General features: G+C 43.2%; 2 protein-coding genes across 7 annotated transcripts; both read right to left on the bottom strand.

Moving 5' to 3' along the window:
- Positions 1–1,679: 1,679 nt before the first annotated feature.
- LOC100841617 (protein TWIN LOV 1) lies at positions 1,680–6,075 on the bottom strand. Of its 6 annotated transcripts, none has more exons than XM_024458562.1 (8): positions 5,223–6,070; positions 4,622–4,639; positions 3,689–3,896; positions 3,494–3,558; positions 2,647–2,726; positions 2,504–2,559; positions 2,332–2,416; positions 1,680–2,029 (listed from the first exon to the last, which is right to left on the bottom strand). In XM_024458562.1, the coding sequence occupies exons 1-8, from the start codon at positions 5,782–5,784 to the stop codon at positions 1,874–1,876; spliced, it is 1,230 nt and encodes a 409-aa protein (XP_024314330.1). In that variant the 5' UTR covers positions 5,785–6,070; the 3' UTR covers positions 1,680–1,873. The 6 variants fall into 6 exon arrangements, 5 of the variants coding, with proteins under 5 accessions (XP_024314330.1, XP_010230563.1, XP_024314331.1 ...); XM_010232261.3 differs by having other exon boundaries at positions 2,353–2,416; positions 5,223–6,064; XM_024458564.1 differs by having other exon boundaries at positions 1,886–2,029; positions 2,353–2,411; positions 5,223–6,075.
- A 1,227-nt stretch (positions 6,076–7,302) lies between these two features.
- On the bottom strand, positions 7,303–15,232 carry LOC100844250 (serine/threonine-protein kinase 38). Its single transcript, XM_003564543.4, has 13 exons — positions 14,899–15,232; positions 12,675–12,849; positions 12,279–12,362; positions 11,368–11,609; positions 11,029–11,272; positions 10,768–10,847; positions 10,596–10,680; positions 9,507–9,638; positions 9,299–9,412; positions 8,883–8,927; positions 8,389–8,470; positions 8,041–8,091; positions 7,303–7,955 (listed from the first exon to the last, which is right to left on the bottom strand). Exons 1-13 carry the CDS (start codon positions 15,090–15,092, stop codon positions 7,879–7,881), a joined length of 1,605 nt encoding a protein of 534 aa, XP_003564591.1. The 5' UTR covers positions 15,093–15,232; the 3' UTR covers positions 7,303–7,878.
- Positions 15,233–21,898: the final 6,666 nt, after the last annotated feature.

Here is a 21,898-nt window from a genome sequence, read left to right on the forward strand (position 1 = left end):
GCCTTTCCCTCCATTCCATATGTATGTTGATTGTCCTGGTTCAGTGACGGGAATGATCTCATCCAGATCTTGTTTTTTCAAGTAGTCTTTTTTTCATTTTTCTTTTTGGGTGGTGGCTTGCTACAGTTTGCTCGATCAGTTAAATAAAGTGAATATTAAAGCGTCTGCATTTCTTATAGTGATTAAGACACATGCATTTCGCACGTACGTAATGTTGATAAGCTTCTCGTTACATCAATCGCCGGGCGTTCAGGTGCAACGGCCCTGCCAGCCCTGCCGCCCCTGTTCTTCTCCGATTAGTCAAGTTAAGATGTCGATCATAGGCAAGTCGCGTATACTTCTCTAACTTGCGTATGTATGTACACACCAGCGGAAAAATCGTGAAATCGACATGTATGCCTCGACCTGCACTTCTCTACGTATTTAACCATGCACGCCGCAATGCGTTAGCTGGGATGTCTCGTTCAGATAAATGTGCACGTGCACGTGGTGGCTAGTTAGGCTGTGGCTCGTGTGGGATTGCACTGGGGACCGAAACCTGGAAAATGGAGAAATAATAGAGAACGTCTATTTTTTAAGTTGATTTAGAAGTAATTATTTTTCAGCCGATAGTTTATAATCATCCGGTCGCGATTGTCTCATCATTTGTGTTTGCGTCAGTCTAGCACGAATCTCATAGCATACCGGAGTAATAAATCACATGTTCCTTAAGGTTGCGTCAGCATGAGACTTATTGTAAAGTGTGAGACGATCATGCATATTGAGGTCGTCCAATTACAAACAATCGAGAGGCAATTGCAAAAACGGAGCAAACAAAGAGCTTCTCTCGATCTTCTTCTCCAGCGCAGCATTAGGAAATGATCAACTGAACAAAGGCGTTGGCAACAGGGTGCTTCTGCCACTGCCACGCATTGCCACAGCGAGAGCCCGGCCCGGGTGCATGGCAGCTTCCCATCCCCATCGAAGCTCGTGCGCACCTGAGCATGCGCGTCACGGGCATATCTGGCCCCTCCATCTGCCGTAACTTCTCCGGCAGGCAGAGATGGCGAGATTCAGAGCTGTCATCGAGCTCTATTAATTAACTAATCCGTGGCGTGGAACGCGGCCTCCGTCGGGATCGTACGTGTGCGCCCCCCTCGGCGGGACGTTCTAATCTTAATTTAACCTGTTGGCCGCGTGCATGCCGATGCTAGGCGACACGTAGCTCCGGCCGTGATTATGCCCTTGTGGACTTGTGGTGTAGTACGTGTCCGCGAGGCTATTCCGTCGTCGTCGTCGGCGACCGCGCCGAACTTAACCGGTTAAGCAGCCTGAGATCTTTTTCCGGGGTGACGCTCGTGACGACGTGAGCGTTGGAATGCGACTGAAGTGGCCTGGTTGTCTTTTGCTCCAATGTATCTGGCCGCGTTAGAGTTGAGATAAGATCAGATTTTGTTGGACCCGTGCTTGTCCCAATAGGGCTCTCTGCCTGTGCTTGTCCGTTGTTGGAGCTTACAAACAAAACGCGCGATGTCATCTTCCACATCAATTCCATTCCAGAGGAAAACAAAATTTGTAGGCTTGGATAATTGGATTCCAGTCGACTGAAGTTCCAGTCCTTGTTTACAGACATGCATATGTTTAACGGATGTTTAATTCTGTCCTTGAAAAAAGAGAAGGAAAATTGGAAATGAACTGTGGAAGCCGAAGAAAAACTGCAACTATTTCCTCCCCCCATTTTCCTTCATTTTGCATTTTACACAATCGCAACATGTATTGACCCGCCATTGTTACTGTGATATGCACTAAAATATTATTCACCGAGCAACTACTTTACATACAAACATTAGCAACTGGAATGTCCCAAAATCGGAAGGAAACAGGAAAAACAACGCTATTGGGACGGTCTCAACAGGCTACCTGACGCGGACAAGCTTCTGACTGCAACTCTCACCGCACCAACAGCACCCAGCTGCCATACCTCGGGGCTCAGCCCATTGAAATCATGCTTGATGCTCTCATCCAGGTGAACCCAGACATGAAATGCGACCTGCATGTGCTAACTGTAAGTTGTTTTTTTCACCAGGTACTGTAAGAGCAGCATCTTTGACTGATACATTGTGAATAGTCCATTACAGTTGAAAGTTCAGAAGAAGATGAAACAGATAATACTCCCTCCGTCCCAAATTAACCCACGTGGATTTGTATAGTTTCTTATACAAATTCACGTCAGTTAATTCGGGACGGAGGGAATACATGCTAACTACAGAAGTGATTATATTGCGCTTATTTTTCAGTTCAACGTTACTGAGAACGCAAAGCAGATGCAACAAAAACAAATTGACTTGAGACCTGAAAAGGATGTAAGCCAACCTTGCCCGATGCATTTCGGATCGGAGATACATGTAGCAGATCAGGGAACGCGAGCCCATCTTTCCTGATAGAAAACATAAGCAATAAGACTTTTGTTGAGTTCTTTACAGAACCTGTTGGCTACTAATCAAGATATTCTGAGAATGTGCACCTGTAGTTCAGTAGATGCACTGTGCAAGCCTGCTCACAGCAAATGTTCCGATTGATCTGTACATCCAATTGCAAATAGGAATTGGATAAGCAAGCATAGATAGAGAAAAACAATCAGAAAAAGTATGAAATCCAGGTTCGCACCTCCTCTAAAACCTCCAGACTGGTTCCTGGACCATTTAAGAATCTGCAGTTACAGCCCAATATTTCTTCTCTCGAGTAACCTGAACGAGCAAATATTTCTTTTTAGAATAGCAGAAGTCTTGCCTATAAGCGATCTTTTCAAGGTAAGCATTTCATAGAGCTAGCAACATCAAGAGTTCAGCATTGAAGAGTTTCATGCACCGAACCAGTTCACCCAAAAGCTTAAGCTGATGGAGAAAGGAGAGCAATTCACTTACACTTCAACAACCATCACCAGGATTCAGCGTGTTGCTGTGAGCTAAATATGTTTTTCATATAAAAGGAAGAGGTTTTCTTTGCATCTCTAACTTAATTTTACAAGGTGATCAAATGCAACCCATAGTAATCACGCCCACATTAGCCGCAGATCACATCAGGATTCAGTCTGTTGCATTTGAGCTCATTTGTGCTTATTTACATGAGACCGTCCCAACAGACATGCAAAAAACAACAGTGTCGGCTTATCCCTATATTATAAGGTCTCACAAATTTGGGTCAAGAGGTTTAAAGGCATCATACTAGAAAGTGCAAAAATAAGTACTCCCTCCTTCCAACAAAAGATGTCTTAAAGTTTGTTAAAATTTGGATGTATCTAGACATGACTTAGTGTATAGATGTATTCAAATTTAGTTAAAGTTGAGACATCCTTTGTTGGACGGAGGGAGTAGTAAAAAATTGTTGCACATCACATATTTTCCCTTAACTGGAGGCCAATCCATTGCATAATAAAAGCTGCTTTTTACGAAGGAATACTTGATAGAAGTTCATAGAATGCACACTGTGATATTAATACATTCACACAGTTTACCTGTTAATGATAGAAAAGCATCACTAGCATAGACTACAGGCATGTCAGGCAAATGGCGGTCAGTCCTGTGACATTTGAAAAATCAAAGCGCACTTGGTTAATAAACAGGCATGAGTTATATAAATAATATTTTGAACACCAAAAAACAAGCTAAGACAACCAAATGAATGAACAGGATTGTACAAAAAAACTCACAATACAAAGCTTTGTTTGATTCTACCGAGAGAGAGATTTAAGGAAGAGCTGAGTGCTGGGATACCAGCAGAATCACATCTCTTTCCACAAACCACCAAACCAGTTAGTTTGCTATAGCGATTCAGTGCAGAAAAGATGCTGTTAGCTGTGCTCAGAGCCTTCTCTTTGTCACAACCGCTAGCCACACGCGGTTCCCCAGCTTCCAACCCTGCAACAGCAAGCTAGCAACAACATATTTAGAACTTCTGCTCTCTTTACTGCCTGTTTAATGCTTTTGTGTGTGAGAGAGAAGCATAATTTGAAAATGCCAGGTCAACTGAAAGCCCCAAATAAAATTTGCAGAAGACAACAATCTGCAAGACTAGATTTATGGTGCATTGTTTGGCTACCTAAACTGAATGTCCATTTAGGACTTAGGAGAACTAGCCGGATTTCCGGCACAATTGCATGGCCAGACAGTACAATACGTATGCACACATTTGAAAGAGTTGTATTTAACATGCAATTCAAAACCTTAGCATTGAAAGTCTTGGTGTTATTTCTTACACATGCATAGCAGCTGTAGTATGCATCAGGTTTGTCTGCCCCATGGACTCACACAAATAAGTAATGCAGATCTCTTACTTTTCAATTATTAATGTGGGAACTCCATCCTCCAAGGAAACATGGATTCTTCTATTAAAATTGCTATGATAATACAGTCTGTCCCATCTCTGATATACAAGATCCAACATCATGTATACTTCCTCCGTCCAGAAAAGGATGTCTGAAATTTGTCTAAATTTGGATGTATCTAGACACTAAAACATGTCTAGATACATCCATATTTTGAAAATTTTGTGACATCCTTTTTAGGACGGAGGGAGTACAACATTTACACACACACACACACACAGACAGAAAATATCAACTCAAACAAGATCTTTTACCTACATCTGGTTGTCTCCAGACCTGGAAATGGTAAAAGAAACAAGAGTAGTGTAACCATTTATTAAAAAAAAAGAGAAAAAATGTTCTCAAACTTGGAACTAAGGCAAGAACAACTCAAAACAGGGCCATATTACTGAGCAATCTTAAATTAATAATTATCACATACTTATTTGTTTGTCCACACTTAAGAATAAGACAATTCAGCAGGACTATAATTACCATATTACTAGGATCTAGAAGAGAAAAAAATCGAACAGGGCCGTTCATGAGGAATCTGATGCATATCATGTTTACAACATACTCCCTGAATGATAAAGATATCAACATCTAGGATACCAAATAAAGACCAAGCAAACATATTTCAAGTTGCATCAATTGGTATGGATTTGATATTGCAGCTGAAAACTAGCATGCCCTCCTTTAGTACATTTCGTATCAAGGCACAGTCGAGCATTCAGAGCAATAAACTCAATCAGGGCCCTGAACTCAACAAAGCTCAGTTGCAAGTAATGGTTGATCCGCTGATCACTGCCTATCCTGGAGCAATTTACAGCCAAACAGGAGCAATGGGTTTTAATAAATTAACACGGTCAATCAAACTGACCTCTCTTATCGATATCAACAAACGCCTCCCCTGCGTGGCTCGCGCAAGGCAGCTCCTCCTCCACCCTGGCCTCCTCCCGGCACGCCGCGAACACGGGCGGCCGTCGGCACGGAGCAGCGCGGCGGCGCGGCGCGGCGGCGATGGGCACCTGGACGGCGAGGAAGTGGAGCACCCTGCCGTCGTGGGCGTGGAAGACGGGCGCGACGTGGAGCAGCACCCAGTGCGGCGCGCCGTCGCGGCGGTAGTTGAGGATGGCGACCTGGTGCGCGCGCTGGCACCGCACGGCGTCGCGGACACCGGCGACCGCGGCGCGGTCGGTGGCGGCGCCCTGGAAGAGGCGCGCGTTGCGGCCGAGCACGTCGCGGGGCCGGTACCCCGTGAGGGAGGCGAGCCCCCTGGAGGCGTAGACGATGGGGTGGCCCGACATGGCCGGGTCCGTGAGCAGGAAGCTCCCCGGGAGCTCGTCCAGCTCCTCCAGCACCCAGTCCGAGTACCGCGCCGTCAGCGACGCCGCCAACAGCCGCCGCTCCTCCGCTGGTGGTGCCCCGCCGGAGCTCTCCATCGTCCTCGGGTCGCCCCCACGCCGGATCGGTGACTGACGTGATCGGGCGCGGGGCCGGACCGGGGGGAGAAAAGATCTGCTCCGCGCGGGTGGAAGGGGGAAGAAGGGGCACGGCTGTAAAGAAAACCGTGATGGTCTGCGTGCGGAGCTCTCGGTTTTGGGGCTTGTTTTTGGTCTTGCTCGGGGGAGCTCTCATCTGTGATGTCGACTGTGGTGTGCGAGTTTGGGTGCAGTTGCAGGGCAAATGATTGACCTGATCGCCGCGGCGGGCGTGGCGATTCGTCCGCGACTTTGCTTGCAGTTGCAGAGTTGCAATTAGTTATATGGGCTGAAACTCCATTAACTTCATGTGCGTGTCTCCTCCTGCCTCCCACCAACCTTTGTGAATTTCAGTTCCCAAATTTTTTTTCCGTGCAAAAAAAAAAGAAATTGTGTCAGGTTTCGTGGATTTTGACGTAAAAATAATCGAACCAAAATATCGCATCGGCTCGTCTCGCTCTTGCGAGCGTTGGAGAAGCGAGACAAGTCGCCTTTTCGTCGGCGAGACGTGGCAGATAGGAGCTACACGCATCCCCATGCTCTCTCAGCACGCTCCCTCCAGACCACCGGTCCCGTGTCCGTGGGCTCCCACAGGATTTGGCCCGCGGCTTCTCTTCTCTTCTAGCCCCCGTGGAGAATGAAATACGGGATGCTCGTAGAAACAGTGGGCGAAGACAGCGGTGCCACTGCTAGTGGTGTAGACACCGTCCAACACACACGTTCCTTGCGATTAAATCTTTTGATTTCAGGTTCAAGGCCTGAGCTGGCTGACTCTCCCTCCCCTGTTCCCGATCCAGTTGTGTCGCACGGGCTGCCTTGTGTTGCAGTATGCCATCCCAAATTGCCAATGGCAGGCGTTGCCGTAAGCCCGTAAGTGAATCGAACATGCACAGCGTGTCAGCGTTTCCGTTTTCAACGGCACTCCGTTGCTATCTGATCTCCACCCTCAGGTGATACCTTGCATGGTTGCGTTACTTTGATTCCGTTCCAAAAATGCTAGTACGTCCAGGAATGATCTCTTTCGAGATGTAGGTTCCGTGGGCGATGGGTGGTACAGGCGTGACTAATCGATTTGTGTTTGCGCCCTCATGTCGTTGTATTCTCATTCAGTATATAGAGGCGCCCAGGTAGCCTTCGACTCTCCTTGGTTCAAACAAATGAACTAGTTTTCTAAAAAATTATGTCATTTTAAGATTTTAGTTCATTTGGTTGAACTAAGGAGTGTTAAAGGGTACATTTGCATAGACCCGCTCAGGTGTATTAGGAGTAAAAAAATTATTACAAGTCACATCCATAGACCAAAGTCCATAGACTCAGCTCACATAGCGTGCACCACTAACTCAAAATAACCTTTCACCGGTTAGTCTAGAGAAAGGAGACAACACCCAAAGAACCTTTTTTCATAGTACCTCTAATGCTGTCAAGAAAAGAATGCAGTAAATCTGAAGAAATCACACCCAATTCTCGCTCGCATATGCATACAGCGAAGAGAAAAGCAGGGCATTTCCACCAAAACAGTGCAAGGTTCAATACAGCATGAGGGGTAACAGGCGAATAGTACATTAAACAAAATTAGGCATTTTTGTAAGGGGAGACCATAGACGAAGGGTCAAGCCCCTGAATGGAAATCTTCTGGTACATATGTGTCAAACACCAACAATAATGCTTAGCCTGCCGCAGTAACCACCTTATTTTGTTTCCATGATCAAATATCAGCGGACCAGGAACTGCCACAAGAGAAGGCAGCAATTTGTTCTGCCAACCTGGGCAGCCAGCCCCAAGGTGCAAGTACTCCCAAACATGCGCATCTCCACTTGGTCGGAACACGCTACAACAAACACGATGAGCCTCCCAGTACATGGGCTATTTGTCAAGTCCTTAGCATACTAATTTACAGCTAGACACTTTGTTGGATTTCTACAAAATGCTCGCTAACGATTTAACAGGGCAGAAACCTGGCTAAAAACAAGCAGGTCATCCGGATGGAGCCTCATTGAGTCGTTTGCATGCTAATTTAGTTCAGAAATTCCGCAGGAACAAACAGAACCACAAAGGTTATGGACTCATCGGATCCTCAGAAGAATCTGTATGCATGTGTGTGTCCTTCCCGTTTGGCTCTCTAGGCGCCTCACCTGAGATCACAAGCATACAAATAAGATGGAGCAGAGGGAGGGCAGTTATCATGGTGGGATACATGACTTGGGCAGAATGCGTTACCAAATATGGAACCAAGGGAGGGCCTGGTCAAGGATGAGCTCCTTTGCATATCTGCATGCATTTATAGTATCAGAAACTACGAAGACTATAAACTATCTGTACGTTGTGGACACTCGTCATTTTCATGAAGTAATGAAGCTTCCTAACAACAGGGCTATGCTATGAGAAACCATCATTGAACTCTAGAAAAGAAAACCTGCATGGATACTGGTCATTTTCCTGTAGTGGTGAAGCGTCATAACAGCATGGGCATGGCTATGCTATGATGCTTCCTAACAAAAGTAAGCATATACTTGAACCTACAAAAATACAGTAAACATATTTGTGATGTTGCAAGAAGGCACAAACCTGCATGCTTTAATCCTTTCACAGCATCGAAGTTTTTGTATGTATAACCCACAAAGCTGAGATCCTTCGAATTCAGCTTCATCTGTAAAATTGTACCACACAAAATTATGTCAGAACTTAGGGAGTGCAAAGAGAAACAAAGCTCTCAAAATGGCGGGTGGTTTGAATTTTGAACTAGTAGTCTAGTACTACAAACACTGCTCTAAATAGCGGCCGCTACAGCTTCTATAAGAAACGGTTTCCACCATAAAAATGAGTTCAAACACATAAGTGACTTTATCGCAATCCACCCTCAAAAGAAAAATATACACTCATGGAAGCAAACAATGCAACATGAGTTCAAACACATAAGTTACTTTATCGCGACCCATCCTCAAAAGAAAAATATACACACAGGGAGCAAACAATGCAAAAGCCAATTCAAACTACGTTAAGAAATGCCTAATCAAACAATAGAAATGCTTTCACTAGTTTCTGAATCTCAATGTGTGTACCTTTCTTGATTGCCCAGAACCTGTTCTTGCTGGAGGATTATCCATCTGTGGCACAAAATCAAGAAGACAGTTGTAAGAATGCAATTGACAGGGTAAATATAGAACATAGAAGAAATATTAACAACAGCTCAATGCACGGAAAGCATCAGATCATTCATCCCAACTTTATCAAGAAAACTGAAAATGATTGTCTAGTTCTGCTGATCGCCTGCCATACACATGTCCATGTTCCTGAACTTGCAAGTTGTAATACAAAAAAGAGCAAGTCGAATCAAATAGTGTTGGCAGACCATATAACAAATAGCTTCTGTCCCAAAATTCCAAGGCAATACTTATGCTGGCTAGAGATTATCAAGATTAGAATTTTAAAGAATTCGAGAAGTAGGAACCGACTGAGAGCAAAGGGATCCACTTACCTCGTCAAACTTCATGAAATTCTGTGTATCCAATTCATCATTTACTTGAGGCTTAAATGCTGCTTCCATTTCATAAAGTTTATCCCATGCAACCCCATGGAACCAAGGATGGGCCTAATGACAGAAAAGGATATATTAAAACATGTGTGCTAAACAAAACAAGAATTGTATTTAACTATTCATTTATGTTGTGTATCAGAGGTGCTACCTTTATTTGATCTGCCCCTGCACCACCAATCCTGTGTTCAACATCACACAATAACCGGCAAATGAGATCTCTTGCTTCAGGAGACAGCCTTGAATCCTCGGGAAATTTCACATGGTTTCTCCAGTGAACAATCTGGAGTAATGACAATAAATTGGCAGCATGAGAATACAATGGCTTCAGGAGGCCATAAATGGAAAGACTGTTAACCACATTGCATATCTCTAGCATGGGGTGAGAGCAAATGCAAGTTTAACCACATTTGATATGCTCACAGATGGCAATTCATAAATACACATCAGCGCAGCAGAAACTTCATAAAGGAACGACATTTAAATAATTCGGTCCGCTTAAACAAATTACTCCCCCCGATCCATAATAAGTGTCTTGCATTTAGTACAAAGTTAGTACAACTTTGTACTAAATGCAAGACACTTATTATGGATCGGAGGGAGTACAATTTAATCAGCAAGTTTCCAAAATCAGCACCGACACACAAAATACTCGAGGCTTGTTTTGTTGGCTAAAGTATCTCATATTCCATCTGGTTTTGGCGAGCATCATAGTCCAGCTTTAAGCTAACTTAGCAAACTACTTCCTGAATACCCATGTTCACTATGTTCCGCCCAGAAAAACTATCCCAGTACGTTAAGTCATTGTTGTTGGGCTCATCTGCTCCATGCCCTTGGCCATGCTGCGCCACGCTCGGGCAATCTCCACTCAGGCCGGCATCACACTTCAACTGCTAATTTACTTCGTTGCGGCGGCCTTTGTTATGTTTAAGTTAGCTTGCAAGAAAAAAAATAGAGTTTTTTCAGGGATGCGGAAGGAGGTGGGAATAGTAAAGAAAAAGATAATATGAACTGCTCAGGTAGACCAAGCCCCCTATAAACCAGCCTGCTTTCTTCAGGTTTTAGCAGCCAATTTTGCACTAAGAAATAAATGAGTTGGCATAGACTTGTTTTGAGGAAAAGCCTAAACTTAAGAACCCAAACAAAACTCAATGAACTAGTAGCAAAACGTACTGGGACAACCACACAATCATACTTTTAATTGGAAACTTTGTAACTAAAAATACTGAGCAAAACAAACCTTTCTGCATGTGGTTATTGGATCATCAGAATAAAATGGTGGATACCCAACAAGCATCTCATACATGATTGCACCCAAAGACCACCTGGGATGGTAACAAAATACAAATGAGACATTAGTTATTAAACTGAAGAAACACAAATGTGTCAACATGAATACTGATCTACCATACCAATCGCATTCCATTCCATATCCCTTCTTTAGCAGAACTTCCGGAGCAATATAGTCTGGCGTCCCAACAGTTGAGAATGCCTGCATATCAATGTACATTTGAGCATACCGATATACTAAGAAAAAGGCTGCCATGAAACATTGAGATTATACAAATGAGATGTTTTTTCAGACAAGGGCCAGTGATAATACCATGAAAGCAAAAGAAGAATTACACAGGACTGATGAGATAACCGACATGTAAATTGTAAAGCAGACATACCAGCTTTCTTCTGTTCATCTGCCAGTGCTGAAGCTGTTCATGTTGACTTCTCCACCTTCTACCGTTTGTAGTTTCAGAGAGAGAACGATCGACATCCATTGATTCCTTCAGGTTGTCATCACCCATGGGTTCATCTTCATTCAAGGTTGAGAGCTTAGAACAATCAATTGGCTTGCACAGCCCAAAATCTGACAGCTTCATGTGACCATTCTTATCAAGAAGCAGATTATCAGGCTTAATATCTCTGCATGTTTTAGAAAATCAAACATTTATCAGATAAATGATAGAAATAGAATAAACTAAATGTCTACAATGTCTTTAAAATGGAAGATATATAACCTGTGGATGTAGTTGTGCTTATGAATGGATTCAATGGCAAGGATGGTCTCAGCAATGTAGAATCGAGCCACGTGTTCAGTTAAGGTATCTTCTCTCATGAGAAGGGTCATGATATCACCACCAGGGAGGTACTCCATAATAAGGTAAAGGTACTCCGCATCTTGAAAAGAATAGTAAAGCTTCACAATGCAGTGACTAGCAACTTCAGCCAACAAGTTTCTTTCAGCTCTAACATGTTCCACCTAACAAAGATGTAATAGAACCATTAAATCCAACATCAGATAGCAAATAGATATTGCAATGCCACTACCTAGCATTTTTTAAGCAGACACTTGAGGAATAACAGAGAAGTTCTGGTAGCAATATAATTACCAGCTGAAAAAGAGGATAATGCCTTCTAAAGAGGAATCCTGGTAAGAATCATCCTTATATTGGCCTAGCTAATTTTTATTTGCAAGGTGACTAGAAGCCGTGTGAAGCCAATTCCTCAGTGAGGGGAGAATTTGGCGACTATGATACAAATAAATTGCTATGTAAGTTTGTCAAACAAGAATATAATTAGTTTGATTAAGCCTAACTGATGGCATTGCTTATTTTTATGCTGCCTGTAGTTACTGGACAAAGGTCACAGTAAACAGCAAGGATGTGAACCGAAAAGAAATCTGCACTATGTTGCATACGTTTAAAAAATATTAAAACAATTGTTGCAACAGTATGAAATGAATTCATGGACACAAGAAAAGTTATTCAAGAAAAGTCCTCGCAGGATATAGTGTAAAGCACAATGATAGTATTACCACTTACAACCAGCTAAGCACATCAAACATAAACATTGTCTCGAGTCATTATAACAAGTAACTACAAAGCAGTAGACCTGAAATAGCCAGAGCCAGAAATGAGAATCATCTTACTTGGCCCCTGATAACCATATCAGATTTCTTTAGTTTTTTCATTGCATAAATATTGCCAGAGGTCTTCTCACGACACAGTCGGACCTGTTATGTAAATTTTAAACACCAAGAAAAGGTTAGTGAGGGGTTAAAAGTGACAGAAACAGAAAGTGTTGCATTGCCATAAACACACGCAGTTTCCCATAGAGTAGAGTTTATGCTGCAATTCACAGCTGCTCCTTTTCCTAGATTTTAAGTCCTTCTGGACATATCAAACTATTGTCTATATACACCCAACAACAACAGAACTTCTAGTGCCATGATCATTATGTTCCTTGGCAGAAACAGAGATGAAATATAGCATTCATGCCACAAAAGGAGAAGCATGTAACAGAGACTACATGCGTAAGTGCAAACCTCTCCAAAAGCGCCTCTCCCAATAATGGTTAGCAGCTCAAAGTCATCCACACAAATTTTGTGCCTTTTAAGTCGCATGTACTCAGTTTCCTTTCTCTCCAGGTCTTTAATTAAATTGATTTGCTGCTCCCTGGGAACTTCAGAAGTAGCTAGCTGTCTCTCCAATCTAACACGCCTGCAATACATTGAGATTTTATTAAGTGCTAAGCTGGGGGACTTAAAAAAATTGCAGACAAAATAATCATTGAAGGGGGAGTATGCTATATGGTCAAATTGCAATACAAAAGGATGACAGGCGAATAATAAGTATGACGCAAGTGACATTGCAGTAGAATGCATTTAACCGTTCAAACTTATTTAATTCAATCATAGTAGGAGCCTCTCCTGCTGTTTTGCCGGTAAAAAAAAACTATGTAAACTTCAATGTTTAATAATACAGCACAAATTCCACTTTCAAAAAAAATAAAAACACTTCCACTTTCAAAAAAAAATACAGCACAACTTGATGGCTCAACAAATGCAATACCTGGCTTTAAATAACGCGAGGCCTAGCTGGTGGTTATATCAACAGTGTGTTTTAATAAAAGATGAAAATATGAGACCACAAATGAAAATGATGCCCATCTTACATATATAGCATGTACCAAACGTGTTGCACAAAGCAAAGATGTCTACTACTCTGTCGTACTTTATCGAATACTCTACATTGTGTTTTCCTTTTGTTGTTTCCTTCCAACAAAAAAGGAAACATAGTTCTTTGACCATGGGTCGAGAAAAGTATGTTGAAGGCACAAAGTATTATGAGTGTATCTCATATCTGAATCTAAATAAGGTAAGAGGTAAATCAATACCAGCATAATATATACAACATGCGTACATCTTAAACTACGCCATGACACGTGTCCAGTGTCCACCATTTACTCACTAAAATATCATAAGAATGTCTACTAGCCCACTAGGAATTCAAAATAACCACATGACATGCTCTAATTACACACAGCCATTTGACAGTTTGCAATTTAAACGAAACACAATGTGCTCTAATTAATAATTATAAACACAAAAAGAAAACATAGTATGAAACAAACATCCACATATCGACGTCACACTTATCCTCCAATAAACTAGACAATGGCGATTCTCTGGATCCCTTTACTCAACTAAACAGGCATGTAGGCTGTAGCCAGTACTATCAGCATGCTATTTCAAGTAATTGCTTGGTGCACAAACTAAGCATTCCAAACACCTAGCAGAATCGAATTCTGTCCATTCCTAAAAATGAATAATACAAAGGAAACAGGGCTCATTGACCCTTACTGGAGAAACATACACTAAAGCTAAAAAGGCTATTGCGTACATATTTGATTCCAAGTAAGCTAAATTATCGCTAGCGTAACCAATACATCATATGCATACGTCACAAACCACGTGTCCACCACCCATTCACTAAAAGATCAGAAGAATGTCTAATGGTACTCTGGCAGTTCAAAACCATCACATAACATGCCCTAATTACAGGCAATTATTTGTCGGCTTTCCATTTGAAACCAACACGCTGTACACTCTAATTATAAACGCAAAACATACCATATGCGACAAACATCCACGCCACTTAATCGCCTAAAAATTAGTACATAATAGTAGCATCTGCACATCATTTTTGCACATTTATAATCCGTGAACCTTCGCAACGGTAACATTCCAAATCCAGCTATCCAACTAAGCAAGCCGGTAGCTAGTAGCCCAAGCTCCACTTAAACCGCTTTTTGCGCGCATAATAGAACAAAACAATAACAACTCCACACTCATTTTCAATTGGTGCATTGAGCAGAATCTAAGAATTCCAAGCACCTAGCATAACTGGTGTTGATCCCAAGTTATCCATAAGAGCTGGATCATGCCATTCCATCCCCAAATTGCATACAAAAGCTTCACTGATTCGAGAATGAATCTAAAGCGACATCTGACGCCATACTGGACTAGAATTTCGGAGAGTAGCAGTTAGCACAGCCGCCGCTAGGCACCTCCCGCTTGGTCGCAAGCAACTACCGCAAAAGTTTCCCCGTAAATCTAGCAGCTAGATGGCCCAAGCTCGAACGGCGCCCAAACCCAGCTCAAACCCCTCGATCGAGCTGGCGGCGCGCGAGATCTGCCCCGGCCGAAGTCAGCAGCGACTAAAATTGGAGCCCGGGAGTCGAGTCCAGGATCGGATCGGTTACCGTACCTCTCCCTGCGCTCCTGGATGTTCTTCATGTGCGAGCGGTAGTGGTTCTCGATGAACTTCTTCGCGGCGGCGACGCGCTCCATGGTGAGGGTGGACCCCACCGCCTCCGCCTCCCCGTCCCCCTCCTCCGCCACCGCGGGGAGCTGCTCGGCGACGACCGCGGCCGCCGGCGCGTCCGACGTCTCGTTCTCCATCCCAGACCACGCCCACCCCTACACCCCCCCTCGCTGTCTCTCTCTCTCCGGTGTTTTTTTCCTCTCTCTCTCTCTCCTTTCCTTGCCTTTTCTGCCCTTCGTCTCTCGGGTCGGCGTTCGTCTATTGCTTTGCGGGCGCTGGCTTGTCGCTGTGCACGCCGGGGGGCCTATATATACGGCCGTCGGCCGCGCCGGGTTCGGGGTTAATTAAACAGGGTTTTATGTGGGTGGGGTGTGTTTAGCCTAATGGCGGAGGAAGGGCTAGTACTAACCCGGTCGTCGCTGGCGACAGACAGCTGCGCATGGAAACAGCTCGGATTTTCCCTTTTGTCGACCGCTTTTTTGCGTGTGTTTTTTTTTTGTCTTCTCCGCTTCCATTCCAGTACACTCTGTCTTTGGCGCATTTGCTGTGTACAACCGTACATGTCTGCGTACATAGCTGTACACACGTTACCACGTATAGAAAGGGCCAGAATAGCTCACGCCTGCTACGCACTTTTTCGTTTCCATTTCTTTTATTCGATAAACTCTAAGCCGTTTTCCCTTCTGAAGATATTTTTTCCCTCACTCTCTGTCTACGCCCTTCATTTATTTTCAGCACATGCATTGTTCAGTAAAAAAAAAGTATAGTAGGTGTGGGGTGAATTATTGTGACCTTTGGTTGAATGCTGCTATGATGGTCTCATGATGGGTGGATGCCATGAGCGTGTAAATAATGGTGGGAATCATCTCTGGAGAAAGTAAAAAATATGGGATTTGCTATTTCTCAGTTGCCCGAGAAATAGTTATTTCTCAGTCGATGTTCTGGTTCGTCCGATCGGGCATTGAGATTCGTGCTGCAGCTAAAGCAAACAAACGGCACAATACATAGGTGATTAACTGGGAATGTGCACTAGCAACCTGTTGTCGTGGTGGTAGATGGTGCCATTTGTTTGCCTGTATATGGAGGTTGCAGATTTGACCCTATCTTCTTGCATTTTGTTTGTTTCATTTTTTATTTGGTTTCTTATTTGCACCTTGCTTTGATTGATTTTTGGTTTTGGTTTTTCTGTTTCTCTTGACTTTCTGTTTTCATCTATATGTTCTATTTTATTATTTAGTTTCTTCGGTTGTGTTAATCACAAGTGGTTGATTTGTGTTTTTCGGGTCTATATAAATGAGATACTTTCAAAGTAAAATAATGTAAAATGTGACCTACTCCACGCTCTGAGTTCCACTATCATTGAACAAGTTAGATATGTGACATAACTTAAAATGCAACATATTAAGAAGGTAATCTGCACTTTATTTATTTTTCTTATGTCCTATTTTTAGGTATTTGCTAACTCTCAATCGCTTGTTTTTATTAGAACCCAATCAACTCCATAATCGTACGATTGGCCACGTGTCATGGTTAGTATTCTTTTTTTTGGAAAGATGATTAGCCTCTCTTTTTTTTCGAGGTCAAGCAACCAATGCATTGGCTTAGATGCTAGTGGGGTAAATTTTTCGTTTGGAGTTTGCTAGATATAAGTTGTTAGAGAAATAGTTGAGGATAAATCCATTTGAGTTTTTGAGACCAGTTGCACAAGATATGTCCCGATGCGTAATTGAGTATTGGATTAGTTGCTCGTGCTCTATATGGACGCGAATCGAGTTTTTTTGGCTAGTTGCACATCATCTCTCTTGATGCACAATTTAGTGTTTCGGGGTGAATTGCTCATTAAGCCTTTTGATGTGCAATTGACTTTTGTTTGTTTGTTGCACATCATCTCCCTCGATGCACAATTTAGTAATATTTTTGAACGTGATCGAGTTGCACATTAATTAAGCCTTTTTTGGTAAGTTGCACGTTACGCCTTTTGATGTGCAATTGTGTTTTTTTTAGTTGCATATCACCTCTCCTAATGTGCAGCTTATTTTTTCTGGACGAGTTAAGACATTACGACTCTTGTTGGGCAAATGAGTATTTTTTGTGTGAGTTGCACATGACTGATACTTAAGAGCATTTTTTTGGATGAGTTGCACACTACCTCTCCTAATGTGCAATTTATTTATTTTTTCTCGAGGAGCTGTGCATTAAGACTCTTGATGTGTAATTGCATTTTTTGGTGTGAGTTGCACATGACTGTGACTTGAGAGTTTTTTTTTAAGTGAATTGCACATCATCTCTAGTAATGTGCAATTTGTTTTTTTGAGTGAGTTGCACATCAAGTATACAAATGTGCAATTGGGTTATTTCATGTGTGATTCGTGCATGACTGTTATTTTAAATGTAGTTTTTCATGACCGAGACTTAAGAATATTTTTTAGATGAATTGCACATCACCTCTTATAATGTGCAATTCTTGATGCGCAATTGAGTTTTGTGTGTGTGTGTGTGTGAGTTGCAGATGACCGAGATTTAACATTTCTTATTTATCAACAAATATATCTCTATGAGTTTTGCTAAATCTTAGTGGCATGAGATTTTTTTTATTGCTCAGACGATTTTATAATCGTCAGATTCACCATCGAGGTTCGTCCCAACTTTGTACTACATGTTGTGTTTGGCACGTGGTAAAATAGGTTATACACGTGAGCTTTATTTATGTGTATCGGGTCCCAATTCTCCATCTCTCTTGTGGCACAATCCAAGATGGCGGTAGCACAAGTAATATACGGGTTTTTTTTACGAAAAGAAGGACATCCTGACCTCCGCATCGATCGATGCACACAACAACAAGTAACACGTGCGCTTCTAATAATAGAAACGTAAAACTTATGTAATTTTCTATCAAGAAAATATATCAGCTAAGCCTTTTTCTTGGAATAGATAACACACACAGAAACGCACACACACGGACGCGCTCACGCACAGGCACATGCAGGCGGAGGGCTAATCACGTTGCTGCGATGCCATCGACTGAGAAACAATTCGACTGAGAGGTAGGCGTGCCCAAAAAATATACCGGCACACGCAGAAGCATTTGATTCTAGTGCAATAGACTACTCTTCTTCTCGCACTGACGAAGCGGCAGAAAGAAGGTTCAAGTTTCCGCTCTCCCCTGGGAATCACAGTTGGAATGGAAGGCAGAGGATTCGGTCCTCTCCTAGTCAGAGGCCAGCTGCGCAAGTAAAAGGTCGATCGATATTCGATACTCCCTAGGCCCGCGCGCACGAGAAGCCCAGGCTACAGAGTCCGAGTCAGATCGGCCAGCGCAACGTGGCGTGTGCGTACGGTGGTCTCAGGTGAGATCGAATCGGTCGATGGCGTGTGGTCGCATCGGCCAGGGGTCACTGTTGAACGGACCATATATAGCTTCATCATGCATGAATGCATGGCTGTCTATATAGCTTGACGCTTTTGCTGTACTTGTGGACTGAGTTGACTCGGTCGTGCCGGTCTCAGATGTTTTAGATGTACGCCTGCCCGAGCCCAGACCGCTTGCATCCGGTTTCTCAGCATGCCTCCAACAGTCCAACTGTGACTGAAAGACGTTGCAGTCAGACCAACAAAAAATCACCTGATTCTGTATATATGCATATATACCGTGGTTTCGTTCGATCCAGCGTTGTTTCCTTGTGCAGGATTTTGTACGTGGTTTTGTCCCTCCCAGCATCGTTTCCTTTTTACTTACTCTGATACATCAAAAGTGTCTCCATTTCATACTAAGTTAGTACAAATTTCATGTTAAGCGAGCGATACTTTTATGAATCGGTGGAATTAGGTAGCATTGGTGCTCACATAGACACGGTGTGTGTGTTTTTTCCGAAGGGGAGACACAGAGTGTTGACTCTCGACCATTAGGAAGTTAACAAGCCAGCTAAACACAAGGCATAGAGAGATCTAGGAGACTTCAATATGTTACAGATGGAGAGAGATGCATGCATGATATTTTTCTTTCTTTTGATCACACATTGACAATACGCAAACATACATCCTTGGACAAAATCCAAGCAACGACAGCTACCGCTCCTCGTTAGTTAACGACATCCAAGGAAACTCGCTAGGCACGCGATGACAGGAGGGCCATGCCACCGTGCTTCCTCAGTAATCTGCTGGCCGAGCTAGCCTAGTTGACGAAGAAAACTAAGGCAATTATCACTCGCAATATCCTGCAGAGATATCGATCTGCTGCCGGTTAGCGGAGCATGAAGAAGTGCAGCTAAGATGCAGGCTTGACAATGTGGCATGTTGGGGTGCGCTGGAACATGCAGGAGGCCGGCCTCGCGCGCGCCGCGGCAGATAAATAATGGGCCACGGGGGGAGGATTCCAGGCTGTGTGTGTGCGCGGCCGGGGAATATGCATGCATGCGTTTGACGGATGGGCGGATCGACATCTCTGATCTGAATTTCTGAATGTATGTATTGCAGCAGCTAGCTGCACGAGGCGTGCTGCTGCCTAGCCCGCCCAGCTCAGATGCCTGCCAGGCTAGGGGGGCGATACAGAGGGCATTTCTTTATCCCCCCTGTCAGATCTCGGCGCTCTTGGATTCCTATTCGGCCCGTCGATCCAACGTGTTAAATTAAACCAGTACGAGTACTGCTAGCTGTACGTGTGAGTATTAGTAGTACTATTCTTCTTCTTTCTTTCCTCCCCTTGTCTGGACATGGATCGGTAATACTAATATTATTATTGGCAATGCAAGTATGGCAGCTGACTAGCTGTAGAATGTAGATCGATTTATCGACGTACGTGTAGCAAGCTCAGCTAGCTGCTGTTTTGAGCTACCAGCGCAGGCTCTGTGATGGGAGGAAATTAAGGATTAAGTTACGGTGTCACGGTCGCATAAGTTGCCGCGGTGTTAGTACTTGCTGGTGAACCGTGACAGTAACCGATTAGCCGCCGCAGCATAGCTGTCCGTCACTAGATCGCGGCTCAGCGGTGCGTATATGTACGTCACTGAGAAAACGGGATAAGAAAGAGATGGTGATCGTGTCTAAATTCAGCTCATGGAAATGAGATATCACTGTCGTACAGGAGGAAACGGAAGAGAAATGGGGTGGGGTGTGTTTTTAAACATCGCGCCGTATGAAGCTAGGTGGGCGGTTTCCTAGCTGTAGAGCACATGGTTGTAATAGTATCCAATGAGTAATCAAGAATAATTTTCTTCTCGCAAAATAAAATAAAATTGGAATACAGAGGTTCAGAGACCGTGCAGGCCAACACGTGAAAGTGAAACAAGGCTACTCTCGTGAGGCCCAGTTAACGGGGCCTGGTCTGGCCCAGCGCACATGTACGCACGCTCTGGAACCTTCTTTTCCGTCGGGTCAAAACAGCGGCCCGCTTAAGTTTAGTCACAGTACTTATCTCGTTTTATCGCTCCTATTTCAGGCAGGAAGTTATGACTTGGGTCGTGTAATAAACGGGTTTCCAATTATACAAGAGACTGGATAGACATCGACCGCGTATGCATCATGCATGATGTCACGCATGACGTACGCAGCGCCTATGTTTGGAAACGAAATTAATCACCAATATTTGGAAGATCAAGCGAGCACCATTATAAAATTTGGAAGAGAAATTAAGCGGCAGCACATTTTTTGTTTTTTTTGCGAATAGCACCAATACAATTTTTGGGAGCAATCAATGTCATTTACCTGTGCCAGTTGTGTATGTGCTTATCTTGAAGATACGCATGACACCAATACTTGGAACTATTTATGTGGATGACTCAGCTATTTCAAAGATATTTTCCGCAATTTTTTTTGGAAAGATACGATGAATATATATGGTAATTAATACTTAATAGCCATACCATCGTGATCACAATGCATGATCAACCAACATTAACGTAAATTTCTGAATTGGTTGCTGGTTGCAAAATTTAGTGACGTTTTGGAATGGGTATTTGCATCAGATATGGATCCGTAAATATCAAACGATGTGTGTAACTCAATTAACTGTACGTCGTGTCACCTTGTGCCAGCCAATCTTTGGAACTGTATACACTGTATATCATGTTTTAGTTGTAAGCTACTGTTGATTGTGTTTTCTCCAAGTTTTTTGTCAAGAAAATACTCCCTCCGTCCCAAATAAGTAATCTATACAAATCCACGTCACTTATTTCGGGACGGAGGGAGTATATGATGTAGAGTAGCAATTTAAAAAATGGAGTAAAAGAGTGGAACTCTAGCTATAAGGAATAACGACGTTGGTGCCAGGATTCCGGCCTCGATCCTTCGATCTAGATTGTCCCTAATGAGCAAAAAGGTTAGGGTTGGCGATGATCTAAGGCGAGGAAGAGCGTTGCGATGGCTTGGTGCTAGGATTCTGACCTTGATCCATTTGAGTGGCCCTTAACGACCGACACAGAGGCTAGGTTTTTTTGGTCAACAATTGGGAAATGTTTGTCTGGTCTTAAAGTCGTAGTCAATCACAAATTTACAACCGTGTCCGCAATGTCATAATCAATATGATAATTACGGGCCATCTATTAGTATCCATAATGTGCATATAGAGGTAACCGTGTTCCAATCAATCTTGCAGATATGAGAGATTTTGCTCAATAAATCCGAACTATTAGACCCATGTTACAATCATTCTCTCTCTATCTACGAAACACAACTGGCACATAAATGCGTAGACGTAGCTTCTCCAGTAATGTAACCGCCTCGTAATGAACGACACACGTAATAAAGCATTTACGAGGAGTTCCCTTCACGCAATCGTTGCATGGCTACATCTTTATTACCATCATGGAACGACCAACCATTATACTCCTACGTAAAACGGTGTCGTTACAATCATTCTCTCTATCTAGGGAACATAACTGGCACATAAATGCGTAGACGTAGCTTTTTCACTAACGTAACCACGTCGCAATGAACGGCATACGTAAGA

This window comes from Brachypodium distachyon, chromosome 2 (assembly GCF_000005505.3).
Source record: "Brachypodium distachyon strain Bd21 chromosome 2, Brachypodium_distachyon_v3.0, whole genome shotgun sequence".
NCBI classification, from domain to species: domain Eukaryota; kingdom Viridiplantae; phylum Streptophyta; class Magnoliopsida; order Poales; family Poaceae; genus Brachypodium; species Brachypodium distachyon.